Source organism: Callorhinus ursinus, unplaced genomic scaffold, assembly GCF_003265705.2.
Source record: "Callorhinus ursinus isolate GAN/ISIS: 27379988/994484 unplaced genomic scaffold, GSC_fseal_2.0 scaffold10, whole genome shotgun sequence".
Taxonomy (NCBI): domain Eukaryota; kingdom Metazoa; phylum Chordata; class Mammalia; order Carnivora; family Otariidae; genus Callorhinus; species Callorhinus ursinus.
In genome coordinates this window covers 50758186-50776063 of record NW_027397072.1, presented here as the reverse complement: position 1 = coordinate 50776063, position 17878 = coordinate 50758186, and the positions used below count along the sequence as shown (strand labels likewise).

The following is a 17878-nucleotide window of genomic DNA, read 5'->3' as shown; positions in this document are numbered from 1 at the left end:
CAGAGTCCGTTGCTAACTGAACCAAATCAGTACTGTCTTATCAGCTAACAAGACAGCTTTTTCAGTTTTTCATTTTTCCAATTTGCTTAACAATTCAATGACATTATTAAAATAAAACCTAACTTCTCTTTATCAAACCACAAAAAGTCATTCTCCTACTCCATATGGTAATGAAACTTATTTAATGCTACCTACCCCCTTCTCCCCAAATGTACAATTCTATTTTTCTGAATGTTAAGCTTTATTTGTACAATGTGCACTTAGATTATAATATTTTAATCACTAGATTTATCATACTTAAATTTGCAAACTTTTAACAACACAACACAAAATACTAAACAGGTTTTAGGGACCAATTATTTTAGATTACATTTTTGATTGCTGAAGAAAAAGAGGAACTATAAAATTATATGTAATTCTAAAAAATAAACACATCTCATATGTTGAAGTTTTCCAGATGTTCAGTTTTATTTTTTCTCAATAGCCTGGTCATATTTTTTAAGACAGTTAATCTACAAATCAGTTTATCAACCCCCAGATAATTAACAGTTTGTGGTACAATTCTTGTATTCTATTCATTCAATAAATATTTATGGAGCACCCACTGTACATCAGGCACTCTTTCAGGTTCCCAAGATACAGCAGCAAACAAAAGAAACAAAATCTCTCCCCACCTGGAAAATCGATTTTAATGGAGAAGCCTATGTGTTAAGCAGGAGTTTAAGTGCTATGAAGAAAAATAAAGTTCCGGGCACCTGGGTGGCTCAGTTGGTTAAGCGACTGCCTTTGGCTCAGGTCATGATCCCGGAGTCCCGGGATCAAGTCCCTCATTGGGCTCCCTGCTCGGCAGGCAGTCTGCTTCTCCCTCTGACCCTACCCCCTCTTGTGCTCTCTCTCTCTCTCAAATAAATAAATAAATAAAATAAAATCTTTTAAAAAAATGAAGTTCCTCATCCTTTACTCCCTATCTCAATAAATGGCAACCACACTCACCTAGTTATTTAAGCAAGAGCCTTGGAATCATCCTTGATTCTTTTTCTTTAACCCTCATAATTAATCCAACATTTTGGCTCTACTTTCTTTTTTTATTTATTTATTTTTATTAAATTAAATTAACAATATAATGTATTATTGGTTTCAGAGGTAGAGGTCAGTGATTCATCAGTCTTCTGTAACACCCAGTGCTCATTACATCATGTGCCCTCCTTAATGTCTATTACCCAGTTACCTGGTCCCCCCCACCCCTCTTGGCTCTACCTTCAAAATATATTTTAAATCCAGTTACTTCTTATCACCTCCTCCCAACACTTTATTGCATGCCACAGCCACCTCTTGCCTCTCATTACTGCAAATACCCCTTGACTGACTTCCCTCTTTCCTCTCTTACTCCATCTCCACATAGCACCAAGAGCATGTCACTCTGCTGCTCAAAACGCTCCTGTACCTCTTTCTTAGTCTACATGATCTGGACCCAGACTGATCTCCTACCATTGCCTCCCACCATCATGCTTCTCCTAAGGGCTTTCACATTTAACTGTGCCCTCTGTCTGGAAAAGACTTCTGGAGAGTCACATGGCTTGCTCCTTCACTCTAGTCAAACCTTTGCCAGAGCAACTTTTTCTAAACAGCTAATCGAAAACAATACCCAACCGTTACTTTATGCATCTGTTTGCTTGTTTATTCTGTGAGTGTTCCACAAGAATGTTAAGGTCCATAAAGGCAGGAACTTGTCTGTTTTGCTCCCTGCTGTACCCCAGAGTTGAGAAGAATATCTGGTGCATAAAAGTTGCTCAATAAATATTTGTTGAATGAATAAATTCATGGATAAAGCCACTAAAACAATTTAGCTGTATAACATATAACAATGTATGAACCTGTGTATAACATAGTACATAGAGTATAGCACTCTTCTAATACCTAATGTAATAAAACGCATACAGAAAAAGTTAAAAAGTATGCAAATATAAGAGTTTTGACAGGGTGGTAGGATTAAGTTTTTGTGGTCTGTTTCTTCTTTTTGAAAGTCATGTAACAGAATTAAAATATAAAAATGTTACTTTTAAAAGGGAGCTATTATTGGGGCGCCTGGGTGGCTCAGTCAGTTAAGCGGCTGCCTTCGGCTCAAGTCATGATCCCAGGGTGAGCCCCGCCTCAGGCTGCTCAGCAGAGAGCTTGCTTCTCCTTCTCCCTATGCCTGCAGCTCTGCCTACTTGTGCTCTCTATCTCTCTCTTTCAAGTAAATAAATAAAATCTTTTTTAAAAAAAGGGGTAGCTCTTATTAAAAATAAGCAATCAGCAATGAGAGATCATTTCTTTCCCTTCCTTGATTGTCAAGGAGGATTATATCAGAATCACTGGAGGGGCTTTTATAACTGTGTCCTAATCTCCTCCATTCTCCACTCCATCCCAAAATAATTATTTGATGGGTCTGACTACTGATGAATATTATATCCCTCAAATAGGTGAGTAAAGAAAAAAACAAAAACAAAAAAAAAAGGTGAAGAACCACTAAACCAACATAACTCCCAAAACAGAAATACTTAAGTCCACAGAGCAAACTCAAAGGTAACAGGGCAGAAGACGACTCACACTGAGTAACTACTACACAGCAGGTACCGTGAAGAATGCTTTGTCTCTTTTTTTTAAATACTGTTCCTATAACGTACATGGTATCATCCCCATTTTAACAGAAAAGAAAAATTTGCCCACTCAAGTGCTAAGTTCCTTATAAAAATAATTAATAGCTTAAAGAGGTCCACGCATGTGCCAATAATGACAACGTCATGAACCAAGGATTCTGCTTAACTGGTTTCTGTACAACTTAGGTAATAGAGGACGCAGAGGATGGAAAACAAAGCCATGTGGCCAAAGGCACAAAAGTAATAAATGCAGAAAACAGATCCCTATATTTAATTATCAAATGACATTGCACAAAACAGCAATTGAAAACATCCCAATTTGTTTTCTGTAAGAGACAGCTTTACAAACAACTTAGTTAAATAAGCAAGATAAAAAACCGTCCCTACACCAATAGTACAGGTTTGTAACAACAAAATATATAAAGCAACAGTCTAAAAGGAAAGCACAAGCAAAAAAAATATTTTTAAGACAGACTGGACTACAAAAAATTAAACTTCTGTGCAGAAAATGATACCATCAAGAAAATGAAAAAACAACTCACAGAATGGAAGAAAGGATTTGCAAATCATATATCAGGTAAGAGACTTATATCCAGAATATGTAAAGAACTCCTACAACTCAACAATAGAAAGACAACCCAATTAAAAATTGAGCAAAGGATCTGAATAGACTTTTCTCCAAAGAAGATAAACAAATGACTAATAAGCACGTGAAAAGATTAGCCATTAGAGAAATGCAAATCAACACTACAGTGAATTGCAGCTTCAAACCCACTAAGATAGGTAATATTAAAAAAAAAAATCATAAGCAGTGATGACAAGAATGTGGAGAAAGTGGAACCCTCACGCATTGCTGGTGGGAACGTAAAATGGTGCTGACATTTTAGAAAACAGTTTGGCAGGGGCGCCTGGGTGGCTCAGTTGGTTAAGCGTTCAACTCTTGGTTTCACCTCAGGACATGATCTCAGGGTCATGAGACCGAGCCCGTAGTGGGCTCCATGCTAGATGGAAACTGGTTGCTTACCTAGAAATTCTACTCCTATGTGTATACCCAAGAGAAATGAATACATATGTCCACACAAAAATTAGTACAATCATGTTCATAGAAGCAGTGTTCTAACAACCCCAAATGGTAACAACCCAAATGTCAATCAACTCATGAATAAATAAAATGTGGTATATCCATACAATGGAATACTACACAACAATAAAAAGAATTGAAGTACTGACACAAGCGACCACATGGATGAGCCCTGAAAATATTATGCTAAGTCAAACACACACACACACACACACACACACACACACACAACCCCACACTGTACAGTTCCGTTTATATGAAATGTCCAAAAGAGGCAACTGCATAAAGACAGAAAGTTGTGATTACCTGGGGAGTAGACTACTAATGGATGCTGAAGTGACAAAAATATTCTCAAATTAAATTATGGTAATGGTTATACAATTCTGTGAATATACTAAAAACCAGTGAATTATATACTTTAAGGGGGTGAACTGTTTGGTGTATTAATTATATCTCAATAAAGCTATATTTTTTTAAGAATTTTATCTTTTATTATTTTTAAGATTTTATTCATTTATTTGAGAGAGAGAGAATGAGAAACAGAGAGCATGAGAGGGAGGAAGGTCAGAGGGAGAAGCAGACTCCCTACTGAGCAGGGAGCCCAATGCGGGGCTTGATCCCAGGACTCCAAGACCATGACCTGAGCCGAAGGCAGTCACTTAACCAACTGAGCCACCCAGGCACCCCTCAATAAAGCTATATTTTTAAAGGCTGTATATTTCACTGTTAAATTTAAAAACTTAAAAACAAAGTCTTCAATAGCATAAAAGACTGAATGTTAATTGCTAGTACCCAAAGAGCAAAATGAGGAAATGACTTCTACTATTTGAATAGTGATATGAAAGACCAGAAATAAGTGATGGGATTTGAAAAATGAAAATATGGAGCTATTGTTCATGAGTGATTTCTGATCAATATTTTAGTATTAGCATTACAGAGCAAGAATCAATATTATTTTAAAAACAAGACAGGCCCTGGGGTGCATGGGTAGCGCAGTCGATTGAGTGTCCAACTCTTGATTTCGGCTCAGGTCATGATCTCGGTTGTGAGATCGAGCTCCGTGATGGGCTTAGCACTCAGCACAGAGTCTGCCTGAGTTTCTCTCCCTCTGCCACCGCCTGCTCATGCATGCGTTCTCTCTCAAATAAATAAATAAATCTTTTTCAAAAAGAAATTAAAAATAAAAATTAAAAAAAAAGACAGGCCCTAATATCTTATGGGTCTCTTTCCTCATCTGCAAAGTTAGGACTTGCAGCTAACAAAATAATTTTTAAGATGAAGACAGAGAAGAAAGAGATGGCTGCTTTCCCAAAAGAATTTGTTAGGCAACAGCCTCTATATGCGTGGATATGCTTGGGCCTTTCAGAATACAGTGAAACAGGAGAGGCACTCCGTTTTGATATATGGCAATTGACTACCATTGCATGCACTGTTCAAGATTAAAATAAGGAGAGCTATACAATGAAAAAGTCAAGCCACTGTGGCTCCTCAAACAAAAAGGGGTAAGACTGGAAGACTAATTTGGTATCCCAGAAGGGAAAGAAAGCAAGTAATGATGCACAAGCAACAGCCGGCAAAGGAAAGACTGGTTAGGCAATAAGAGCAGATATTGTGGGGATGGGTATACTACTCTTACATTTACCACAACTTACTGTTCTCTTCTTTAGTTCCTCCTCAGTTACAAAACCCAGCTCAGGAACAGCTAAGAATCTGGTGCTTTAGAAATGCTACTTCAAAAGATGGAAGAAATAGAAAGGACTATGAAGAGCGGTAGAGGAATTTGAGATTTACAGTTGAGGGGAAAGTTAAGGAAGAGAGCCTAATGCCTTAATCAAACCTATGTAATGACTGTGATGGAAAAACAGAGGGGATAATAATGATGGAGGGGCATCCAGGGTAAGGCGTGGGCTCTGAAACATCAAGTCTGCGCAAGCTGCTGCCTCTGAATGGGATAAGGGAAAACGGTGAGATCATCCCCTATGAATATGGGCAGAAACCACCCAGACGGAAGACCAAAACAGTGGGCACTAGTACTTGCATTACAGGATGTTCAAGTGCTTGAATCTTGGGGATGATAGTAAGATTTAGGGTTACCTGCTAAACACAGGATGAGGCCAAAAATTAAGAGCCCCTAATAATGATCCAGGGAGTCAAGAAAAGCAATTAAAACTGGTAGGATAGGGCAGTAGTTCTCAAACCCTTTTTTTTTTTAACCATGTCCCCTTAGGGCAAAAGATCCCATAATCTACCTACCCCTACAAAACCCCACCTTCTAGGGAAAAAAGAACTCGGTGACAACAATGAAGCAAATTTTAGGGAGAATGGGTAACATATTTTAACCATAATGCATATATCCTAAGTCAAGACACTAGAAAATTATAAGCCAAAATTCAGTTGAACAGATATGCATTATGATTCAATGGAGGGTTAACATAATAAATCACAACAAACTACACTGATAACACTAAATTGAAGTCACTTATCATATAAACCAAGAACGATAGCAATTGAAAACCACAACCAACTCAAGACAATATTGATGGTGTTCTGATAAAGAATCCTTCCTGGGGCGCCTGGGTAGCTCAGTTGGTCAAGCAACTGCCTTCAGCTCATGATCCTGGAGTCCTGGGATCGAGTCCCCGGTCGGGCTCCCTGCTGAGCAAGGAGTCTGCTTCTCCCTCTGACCCTCCCCCTCTCATGCTCTCTCTATCTCCTCTCTCTCCCAAATAAATAAATAAAATCTTTTTAAAAAAAAAAGAATCTTTCCTAAAAACTGGTAATCCCAACTGCTCTAGTGGGAACTTTGCTTGGCTGCGAACTGCAGCTCAGTAGCCAAATTTCTTAGTAAAATACTGAAACAGCAACCTCAGTAACTCCAGTAACATTTTGTGCTATAAAAACCCAATGTTAATAACCATTAATAATGCACTTAGACTACTAGTAAGTAGTCTGTAGTTTTTATAAAAGATAATGAAATAAGGATCATTCACCCTTTAGAGCTCAAGAAAATGGGAAAAGAAAGGAGTATGACGGTCATGATCCCAATACAATAAAGGGACAAAGGCAGACTACTCAGGATGGTCATGACCAGAGAGGGCACAGAGGGAAGTAGGCTAACAATGTGCCCGAGAGACGAAAGATGTGTAGGTGGAGATGAGGAATAAAGCCTCCAGCCTGCTCCTCCTTCATTCAAACACTCTTTCATAAGGCAACTCTCCCTATGGGGGAAAAAAAAAAGTAGTGAGTAATAACTCCTTTTTTGAAGGGAGGAACAGTGTCCCAAGACTGCACAAGGTGGGTAGGAGAATTATCTATCTACTGACTGCATGGAGATCAGGAGGTACAACAGAAAGAATGAAGATGAGTTAGTTCCAGGGCACTAGTAAACAGAGGGGAAAGGGAAAGGTGACTCGAAATTGAATTTGGTGAGTAATTAACAGGACGTACAGAGAGATGATAATCACCAACTGAGACATAACAGAGATTAAGAATGCAGACCCTGGATCCAGGCAGCCTGAGGAGGAAACATCACTCCCCCACTTTCTGTGTGACCTTGGGCAAGTCACTTAACATCTCTGTGCCTCATCTGTAAAATGAGGGGAATAATAATACCCACCTAAAAGGATTGTTCTGCGATTGAAATAAGTTTCATTTGTAAATTGCTTAATACAATGTCTTGCACTGTACATAGTAAGTGGTGCCTGAGTTTTGATAAATACACGAAGTTGAGGTAGGTGGAGGTTTGTTTTGACATCTACAAATAAAATGGGGGTGAGGGAGCAAAGTAAGAGTATAAGGGGGTAGGCAGAAGGGGTAATAACTTTTTCTCAACGATGAGACTACCATGAGGCTGCACCTTTGGAAAAGGTCTTCCTACTAACAGGGTTCAGCAAGTACCCGGTCCCAGGAGAGGGGCGCGGGTTGGAAACTTCCTTCCTTCCAGGCCTAAGATTTTCAGAAACTCGTTTCTGAGAAGTGGCTGTGATTTTAAGGAGGCACGAGTTTAACTTCCGATCATCAGACCGTGGGTGAATTTGTTTTGTCTGTTAAGCAGGACTTATGTCTAGGACAGGATGGGGTTTGAGTCGGAGGGGAAGGGTGATGTCCCCAAGGGGAAAATCTGCTAAGAGCCACCATCTGCCGGGCGCGCTCTAGTCGCCCAGCTCCGTGCTAGCCTCGGAAGGAGAACCAAGACTGCCCCAGCCTGGAGGAAGGCAAGAGGAGCCTCCAGAGTAACTGGAAGGTGGGCGCCGGCGGTCGAGGAGGGACCCATGTCCGGGCTGTGGAGGGAGACCCGCCTCGCCGAGGGTGGAGGTCGCTCGCTGGGATACTCGAAGGGAGGGGCCGTTGCTGGCGCTGCGGGCGGCCGGCCGAGCGCACAGCCCTAAAGGAGCCTGGCCCCTGTCCCGCCCGTGCCCGCCCATCGGTTGCCCCGGTCCCCGGGGTACCTGAGGGTGGGCCCGATGCAGGCCGTGTCGGTGCTCTCGATCTCTCGCAGGATCCGCTCGTGCTCCGCGGCTGTCTCCAGGCTCTCCGCCTCCGCCATCTTACCCCGCTCCATAGACTGGGGGCGCCCGGCAGCGCGTCCCCTCCTTCAGCTCCCCTCACCTTTCGCTCCCTCTCTCACCCTGGGTTCCAGAGCCTCCCCAGCCTCCGGCTACCCGCAGGACAACCCCTCCCTCGGGCTCGGCACGCCCCCTTGCATCACCGCGTCCGCCGACGTTCCGCGCAACGCCTGCTGGGACCTGTAGTTCTCTGGGCAATGACCGACTGGGTCCTGCTCATTTATTTTTTGAATCCACAAATGCGTGTAGAAAACATCACTATAAGCCAGGAACAGTTAACGACACCGCATGTGCAACGGTAACCAAGTCAGGCAATGGCACTGATTCCACAAATTCTTGTTTAAGACCCTTGCCACAAAGTGCACAAGGCTCTGTACACGCAAAAAATAAGAAAGGACAAACTGGGTTTCTGCAGATAGTGATCTTCCAAGCTCTCAGGGGGAGAAAGCTGGAGAATCCCCAAACTAAGAAATAAGACAGAATGTGGCTGTGAGCCAGTTCTGAGAACAGAGTTCAGGGATCACTTCTGGCTGTGAAGGATTCATAGAAAGACTGGGCCTGGTAGTTTAAAAGGTGTGATTGGAAGGTGTTAGGAGCGTCCAGAAAGCCAACAAAAACTTCATATGCGCTGGCGTGTAGAGAAGTAGTAGTAAAAGATGGGGCTGCAAAGGTACCCTGAAGAGAAATACTGGGCTGAGAAATTTGTATTTGATTCTAATGGTTCCACTGGTCCAACAACTGACTGCATCAGAAGCACTTGGAAACGTTTTTTTAATGCAGACTAAAGGTCCTAAACCATCTAGACTTTCTGATCCAGGCATTTGCATTTCCCCAAATTAGAATTTCAAAATCATATTTATTGATCACTGCTTGAGTTTTTACATAATACAGAGAATGGAAATCCACTGGAGGTTTTTAAGAGTGACACAATCAGAACCTTGGCATAAAACTTGACCAAGAGCAAGTATCTGACATCTGCAGAGATAGAAAATTTGGAGATGGCTGAACGCTATAAGAATTTTAAGGCCTAAACCAGGAAAGGAGCAATGAGAATGAAAGAGAATGGAGAAATGGAAAAAAGCAGAATTGGCATGACTTACTAGATATGGGAATGGAGGACCTTGGGTATCCCTCCAAGGTTGGTTCAGAGTGACTGGGAGAATAATTTGCCATCAACAAAAAGGCGTGTAAGAACCAAACTGGAAGTTGAAGGTAAATCATTTCTGCTCCAGCCACATACCATGGATTATTTATTACACAATCATTAAAGAGAAAAAGAAAACACTCTATATTCAGATACGAAACCATCTCCAAATTGTAGGGTTGAGCGGGAAAAAGCAAGGCATGAAACAGTATACAGAATATGTTTTCATTTGTTTTTTTAAAGAATATTTATATATATGCTTATATATACTTGAAATATAACATAGAATATTTCTGAAAAGATACCCAAGGGGCGCCTGGGTGGCTAAGCGTCTGACTCTTGCTTTTGGCTGAGGTCATGATCTCAGGGTCCTGGGATCGAGCCCCACATTGGGCTTTAGGCTCAGCATAGAGTCTGCTTGAGATTCTCTTTCCCTCTCCCTCAGCCCCTCCCGTTCATGCTCTCTCTCTCTCTCTCTCTCTCTCTCTCTCTCTCTTAAATAAATAAATAAATCTTAAAAATATATATATAGATAGCCAAGAAATTGTTAACAGTAGTGGCAGCCAGAAGCAGGATTGGAAGGAAGGGACCTGAAGTAAGAGAAAGGTCATTTTTAATTATGTATGCACTTTTGGAATTCTTTCCCTTGTGCATATACTGCTTTTTTCAATAAAAATAGTAGTTATTAACTGAAAACACATTTTAAAAATAAACAAACCAACAGTGAGGAGAATGAGTTACAAGTCCTGGTGTTTGCCAAGAACTGAGTAAGTTGCTAAACCTGTCTGTTTCTCGATAATCTCTGGCTGTCCTCATTTTATTTAATTACTCATGCTTAAACAATCCCAGACAGATGTAGGAGAGGCAGGGAAAGTATGGAGCCTTTCATATTTCTAAAGATCTCTTGAAATACATGACAGAGGGTCCCTTCAGACATGCATTTTAACATCTCACTCAGCAAAAAACTTTTTGTCCATTACAGGAAGCAGACTGATATGTAGATCAGATATGTATAGTAGTGATTAAAGTAGCTTCTGCTGCTGTCAGCAGCTTTTCTGAGCTCTCGCAGAATCCAGAAATCTCATACATTACCAACAAGGGTGTCTGGAGTGATGAGTGTACAAAGCTACAGTGAAGACAGCCTGCCTAATGTGAATGCCCTCTAAATAGAGAGAACGTTAGGACAGTGTGGAATGACCAGACAAGCACTCAACTAAGAGTCAGGGGGCCTTTAATTCAGTTCCAGCACTGTAGTTAAACTGTATCGAGCACTTTCTGTGTGCCAGGCACAATACACAAAGTAAGTGCTTCACGTACATCATTGAATTCTTACATTAATCCTTTGCAGTAGATACTGTGTATCCCATTTTATAGATGAGAAAGCTGGGAAATTATAAAGCTGAGGTAATACCTCAAGTCTCACAGCTAGTAAATGATGAAACTGATATTTGAACTGAGGTCCATCAGATTGTACTGCCCATTTCCTGACCATTCGGCCATACCATCCCACCCATACCCTCCACTGCCGTGAATTGACTGTGAGAGCTTACACGAATCATTCTGTCTCTCCGCATCTGCGTCCATGTTACTGTCATGGATTATGTAATTTCTCAGCCCCCTTCCAAATCACCTTAAAGACCTCTTCACAGAGCTACCTCCAGGGAAATGCAAATCAACCATTACATGGCTTGGCTGAGAGTTTTCTCAAATCGTCACACAACAGCAGACCTCTCCTAATAAATGTGTTGAAAAACATCCGCAGAGAAGTGGACCTGCAAGGTTCAAAGCCATGTTGTTCAAGGGTCTACCGTGTTAATACATGACTCTACCTTGTTTCCGTCACACGGTGTGATCTTGAGCAGTAGCAGTAATGACGCTACTGGTCATTAAATGCCTGCGGGGCTCCAGGATAGGCTTTCCCTCACTCAGGCTTCACCATCATCCTGCTGTGAGACAAAAATGGTTTTCTCCATTTTAATGATGAAAAACTGAGGCCCGTTGTGGTCCAGTAACTTGCCGAAGGTCAGATGGCAAATAGCTTGACAGACTGAGGTCAGTAGCCAGGCCCAACCTCAAAGCTCATACACTTTCTTTGACTGTTTTGACTGTTCAAGTCTGTCTCTCCAGCTGTACCGTGAGCTCCTTGGGGGCAGGGGCTTGCCCCAGCAGAGGGCTGGCCCAGTAAGACCCGACCTGTCCTAGGTGCAGAGAATCATGCTCCTTCCTTCTGTCTCTCTCCATAGTCCTGAGGCAGGATTCCATGCTGGCAGGAGGGTGAAGGAGAAGAACAATCATTGAACAGCACATGAAAGCAGCTCAGCCCCCAGGGTTCTCTTTGTCACGTTTGCTGCTCCAGCCTCTTTAGGGCCTGTGAGGAGGCCTCCCTGGAGTCTGAGCTCACTGGGTCCCCTGGGCGGTGATGTCAGCCTCCTGCTCTGTCAGACCCTTGAGGCCACAATCACACTGACATCACCCATGTTTCCGTGGCACTTAGTAAGGAACTGAGACCCCGTCCACAGGCCCCTGCCTGAGACAACTTCTGTAATCATGATTTTGGGGGTCCTTTCCTCTGCCCAGAGGCCTCATTTCATGTGTGAGCAGTTTTTCTTGCCATCTCTCACCCTAATTTGCCAGTCCCTGAAAACGGTAAGCTTCGCTCATTACTTCACTCTACACATACACTGCCTGGAATCTCTGACACACCAACATAAATCAGGAAACACAGGGAATTAAAAAAAAAAAAAATCTCCCTCAATGATCTGGTCAGACTGGAGAAGGGAGAAGTGAAGCAAGAGGAAATTAGGACAACTTGTCAACTTTTCCAGGACCTGACCGTCACAGGGCTGCTCCACTTTAAAATGGTTGGGAGGGCACCTGGGTGGCTCAGTTGGTTAAGCGACTGCCTTCGGCTCAGGTCATGATCCTGGAGTTCCAGGATCGAGTCCCGCATCGGGCTCCCTGCTCAGCAGGGAGTCTGCTTCTCCCTCTAACCCTCTCTCCTCTCACGTGCGCTCTCTCTCTCTCTCAAATAAATAAATAAATAAACTTTAAAATGGTTGGGAACTTGTAAGGGCTTCAACCCTGCACTTTTGGGTTTTTAACTTGTCAGTCTTTGTTAGCCATAAAGAAGCCATCTCCATAGATGGCTTCTCCGCTCCATTTTGGCAAAGTAGTCATCAAACAACCAAATAGTCGCTTACCCAAATACCTGGCACTATGGGATATGGCTGAAAATACAAATTAGACAGATATTCCTCAGCTTAAAATCCTCACATCATTCCCATTGCACTTAGAACAAAATCCAAACTTAAACCATGGTCCTGTGCACCTTCCCCCCAGACCACCCCGGCTTCATCTCGCACCGCTCTTCCTGGGTTGGCCCCCTCTGGCCACATCAGCCATCTTACCGACCGGCAAACACACCAAAATCTTGACCACTTTAGGCTTCACAATTTACGTTTCTGTTGAGGGCTGCAGGATGAATGGGAGTTAGTAGGTCTTAGGTGAGTTAGGTCAGTTATCCCCTGAGAGACAGTGACAAACAGAACGTGACTGATGTGACTAATGACTTGAGCATGGTGTTTGAAGTATTAAAAGTCCACATTGAAAAGATCTGGCAGGGGGTGCCTAGGTGACTCGGTTGGGTACTTGCCTTTGGCTCAGGTCATGATCCTAGGGTACTGGGATGGAGCCCCGCGTCGGGCTCCCTGCTCAGCAAGGGGTCTGCTTCTCCCTCTCCTCTGCCCCTCACCCTCCCCCTGCTCCTTCTCTCTCTCTGTCTCTAGCAATCTCTCTCTCTAATAAATAAATAAAATCTTAAAAAAGAAAGAAGGAAAGAAGAAAGAAAGAAAAAGAAAGAAAGGAAGGAAGGAAGGAAGGAAGGAAGGAAGGAAGGAAGGAAGGAAGGAAGGAAGGAAGAAAAAAAGAAAGAAAAGAAAGAAAGAAAGAAAGAAAGAAAGAAAGAAAGAAAGAAAGAAAGAAAGAAAGAAAGAAAGAAAGAAAGAAAGAAAGAGGAAAGGAAAGGAGAGGAGAGGAGAGGAGAGGAGAGGAGAGGAGAGGAAAGGAAAGGAAAGGAAAGGAAAGGGAAAGGGAAAGGGAAAGGGAAAGGGAAAGGGAAAGGGAAAGGGAAAGGGAAAGGGAAAGGGAAAGGGAAAGGGAAGGGAAGGTCTGGCAGACCTGGCCATAAGAGAAGTAACGATCAAGCCAGGGACCTTGGGGGGCACCTGGGTGGCTCAGTTGTTAAGCGTCTGCCTTTGGCTCAGGTCGTGATCCCGGGGTTCTGGAGCCCCACATCGGGCTCCCTGCTCAGCGGGAAGCCTGCCTCTCCTGCTCCCACTCCCTCTACTTGTGTTCCCTCTCTCGCTGTGTCTCTCTCTGTCATATAAATAAAATCTTTAAAAAAAAAAAAAAGCCAGGGACCTTGGGATTTGGTCAAGGTGCTGCTCCCATAGAGGAGGGAAGACAGGGGCTGAGTTAGTGCACTAAGTTCCTCTGCGGTCACAGCACTGGCTTAGGGTGAGAAACTTGGCTGCGAAGATGAAGACCCCATTCTCTTCCTTCATAGCACTCATCCCAACTTATAACCATATACTTGTTGTTTGTTTCTTTGTTTCTTTCTCCCTCACTGTAAATCTAATGGTGCAGGGACCATGTCTGAGTTGTTTAAAATATACCCAGTATCTAGATCAGTGCCTGGTATACAGTAGGTCCTTAATAAATCTTTATTGACCAAATGAGTAATAAAGAGTGATCCCTGCATTTAGAGAGTGTCTTGTCTCATCTAGGGAAGCCAACTAGCACACACAAAGCAGTTATAAATTTTGCTTTATAAACTGGAAATGCAAGAAATGGTGCATTACTTTAATTCTCTTCAATCAAACTGAATCTATCTCAACCTTCTGGTGAGCAGAGATTTAGTCTCAATCCAGGCTTGGGCAAAGGCCCAGAGGGCTTTCCTGAAGCACAACATTCGAGGGGTGCTCTTCAGCTACCATGTTCATTGAACCAGCCCTGGGCGGGGGGTGGGGGTTGGGGGGGTCCACAGCCTCCAAACCACCCTTCCCCTTAGGAAGCATTGTGGGGTCGGTAACCCTGGTATCTGGGGTGCATTAATTGGCCATTCCTTTCTCCTGTCTCACCGCTTCCATAGGGCATCCCAAGGGGACAGGCCAGGGTTCCCACATGCTTGAGAACCCCTAAATCACCCCCAAATCTTGGAGAACTCTTCCCTCCCTTTAGCCTCTCCACTTCAGCCTTATCCCTTCAGACACTGGCATGTTCTCTCTCCCGATACCCTAGGGTGAACCCACTGAGGAACTCAGACTTCCCTGAGTTCTGACTACTTTCATTTCTGTCTTGCTATTGCAAATGGCTCTGAGACAATGGTATCCGAAGCCAGACTGCCTCCCTGGAATAGGGGAAGGAAATCAGGAGAGTGAAAGACAATGTAGAAGCTCAAGACATTATTCTGCTCTACACCAAATAGGAAACGTCACAAAGACAATACAATCAAGTGCTCCATTGAAAACAGCCAAGTCCCAAAGTATATGGTGTGATCACAGGTGTTTGGGATTAGTTTTTCCTTCATCTCCCCAAGTCCGTCTTAAACTCCCTCTCACAACCCGTGTGCCCATCCTAGACAATCTCATTTTCCTGTACCCTAGAGAGACATTCCTGAATATACATTTACACCATGAAGTCTTGTCAATGATTCTCCTTCCACGGTGTCTTGGATTTCCCCACCCTTGGTCCAGCACCACAGCTACCATCAGAAGTTAAGGTTTAACATCCTGTGCTGGGACTTCTATAATAGTCTACCAACTCATTTTCCTAAAATCCTCCTTCCCCATCATTCATTCCTTTGCTCTTCTATTCCAAAATCATTTTTTGAGCAACCACAATGACACTCACTGTGTAACCCTGTGCAAATTTCCCAAGCCTCAATTACCTGTAAATCAGGATGATAATGGTAATAAGAATACCTCTCTTCTAGGATTGGTATATTGTTATAAAACAGTGCCTGGGGGGCACCTGGGTGGCTCAGTCGTTAAGCATCATGGTCCCAGGGTCCTGGGATCGAGCCCCGCATCGGGTTCCCTGCTCTGCGGGAAACCTGCTTCTCCCTCTCCCACTCCCCCTGCTTGTGTTCCCTCTCTCGCTGTCTCTCTCTGTCAAATAAATAAATAAAATCTTAAAAAAAAACAAACAAACAGTGCCTGGCACATAATAAGTGCTGGATCGATGTTGGCTATTATACTGTGGCTACTGTCATTACGGTTGTTGTGGCTTGCTAGGCACTCTCAGGTGCTAGAGACATAGTGGTAACAAGAGAGACAAAAATCCCCATCCTGGGGCACCTGGGTGGCTCAGTCAGTTAAGCATCCCACTCAATTTCGGCTCAGGTCATGATCTCAGGGTTTTGAGATCAAGCCCCGCATGGGATTGCGTACTGGGTGTGGAGATTCTTAAGATTTTCTCTCTCCCGGGAGCCTGGGTGGCTCAGTTGATTAAGCGACTGCCATCGGCTCAGGTCATGATCCTGGAGTCCTAGGATCAAGTCCCACATCGGGCTCCCTGCTCAGCGGGGAGTCTGCTTCTCCCTCTGACCCTCTTCCATCTCATGCTCTCTCATTCTCTCTTTCTCAAATAGGTGAATAAAATCTTTAAAAAGAAAAAAAGATTTTATTAAAAAAAATTTTTCTCTCTCCCTCTTCTTCTCCCTCTGTTATTCCCCCACCTCCCTCTCTTAAAAAAAAAAAAAAATTCGTGTTCTTACAGAGCTTACAGCATAGGTGGAGAACAATAAAAATGTGTGTGTTTGTGTTTGTGTATGTGTGTGTCTGTGTGTGTGTAAAAATCCCAGCTAGTTACAGGGGTTATTTACAGAATTAAAATGGAGGTTATTTCACCCATTAGGATAGTTATTACAAAAAATTTTTTAAAAAGCCCAGAAAATAGCAAGGGGTTGGTGTGGATATGGAGAAATTAGAACACTAATGACTACTGGGTGCAGCCACTGTGGAAACCAGTATGGCAGTTCCTCAAAAAATTAAGCACTGAATCATCATATGATCCAGCAATTCCACTCCTGGGTATATACCCAAAAGAACTGAAACCAGGGACTCGAACAGATACTTGTACCCCAGTATTCATTATAGCGTTATTCACAATAGCCAAAAGATGGAAACTACCCAAATATCCATTCATCTGTATGTATGTGTGTATATATTATAATATATAATATGGTAATATATATTACATATATGTGAATATTATTCAGCCTTAAAAAGAATGGACTTCTGACTAAAGACATAATGCTAAAATAAGCTAGATACAGGGCACCTGGGTGGCTCAGTTGGTTAAGCAACTGCCTTCGGCTCAGGTCATGATCCTGCAGTCCCAGGATCGAGTCCCACCATCGGGTTCCCTGCTCGGCAGGGAGTCTGCTTCTCCCTCTGACCCTCCCCCCTCTCATGTGCTCTCTTTCTCTCAAATAAATAAATAAAATCTTTTAAAAAATAAAAAATAAAATAAGCTAGATGCAAAAGGACAAATATTGTGTGACTCCACTTCTGTGAGGTACCTTGAAGAGACAAATTCTTAAAGTCAGAAATTAAATAATGGTTGGCAGGGGCTGGAGGTGCAGAGGAGATGAGAGGTGTTGTTCAATGGATATATATAGTCTAAGTTTGGAAAGATGGAAAAGTTCTGGAGATGGGTGGTGGTGATGGTTACACAACACTGTGAATGTACTCAATGCCACTGAACTATACACTTGAAATTATTAAGATGGTAAATTTTGTGCTATGTATATTTTGCCACAATAAAAATACATAAACATTTTTTTAAAAAGCAGAGTGACATACTAGTGCCTGCACATGTAATTTCTAGATTGATGATCAGAGAAGGTGTCTCTCTGAATGACAAGAAGAAGCCAGCCATGTGAAGATGGCAGGTGAAGGGGAAGCAGTCAAGACAAAGGGTAGAGACAGTGCAAAGCCCTGAGGCAGAAACACGTTTGAAGTGTTCTGGAAACCTAAAGAAGGCTCATGTAGTAGGAGCATATGGGGCAACAGGGGTGGGGGGAGAATGGCTGGAGTGGAAGGTAAAGGGTGAATCCAATAACCACTGACAACTCTCTCAAGAAGTTTTTCTATAAAGGGAAACAGAAATGGGGGAGATGTTAAAGGGGCCTGTGGGGAGATTTTTAGTTTAGTTTAGTTTTTAAGATGGAATGATCCAGCAGAGAGAAAGAATTGACAAGGCTAAAAGAGAGAGGCAACATTGTAGGACAACATTCTTGAGTAAAGAGAAGGAACCAGGTCCAGACCACTAAGTAGAGTTTCTGGTGAATGGCGATGCCAGCCTAAGTCCCCAATCCTGTATTTCTCAATTCTGGAACTGGGCATACCTTCCTGTCCTTGTGTTAAACAATACTGAAATCCAGTCA

General features: G+C 42.8%; 1 protein-coding gene across 5 annotated transcripts in view; it reads right to left on the bottom strand.

Annotated features, from left to right (window-relative positions):
* The window catches only part of EXOC6B (exocyst complex component 6B), a 606254-nt gene extending 597863 nt beyond the window's left edge, over positions 1 to 8391 (bottom strand). For all 5 annotated transcript variants that reach the window (XR_012379776.1, XR_012379777.1, XM_025868421.2 and 2 more), the window contains exon 1: positions 8169 to 8391. Coding sequence is in view for 3 of the 5 variants with exons in the window: in XM_025868421.2 (XP_025724206.1) it covers positions 8169 to 8281 (113 nt within the window). In the remaining 2 variants the exon portion in view is untranslated. The remainder of the gene's footprint in view (positions 1 to 8168) is intronic.
* Positions 8392 to 17878: the final 9487 nt, after the last annotated feature.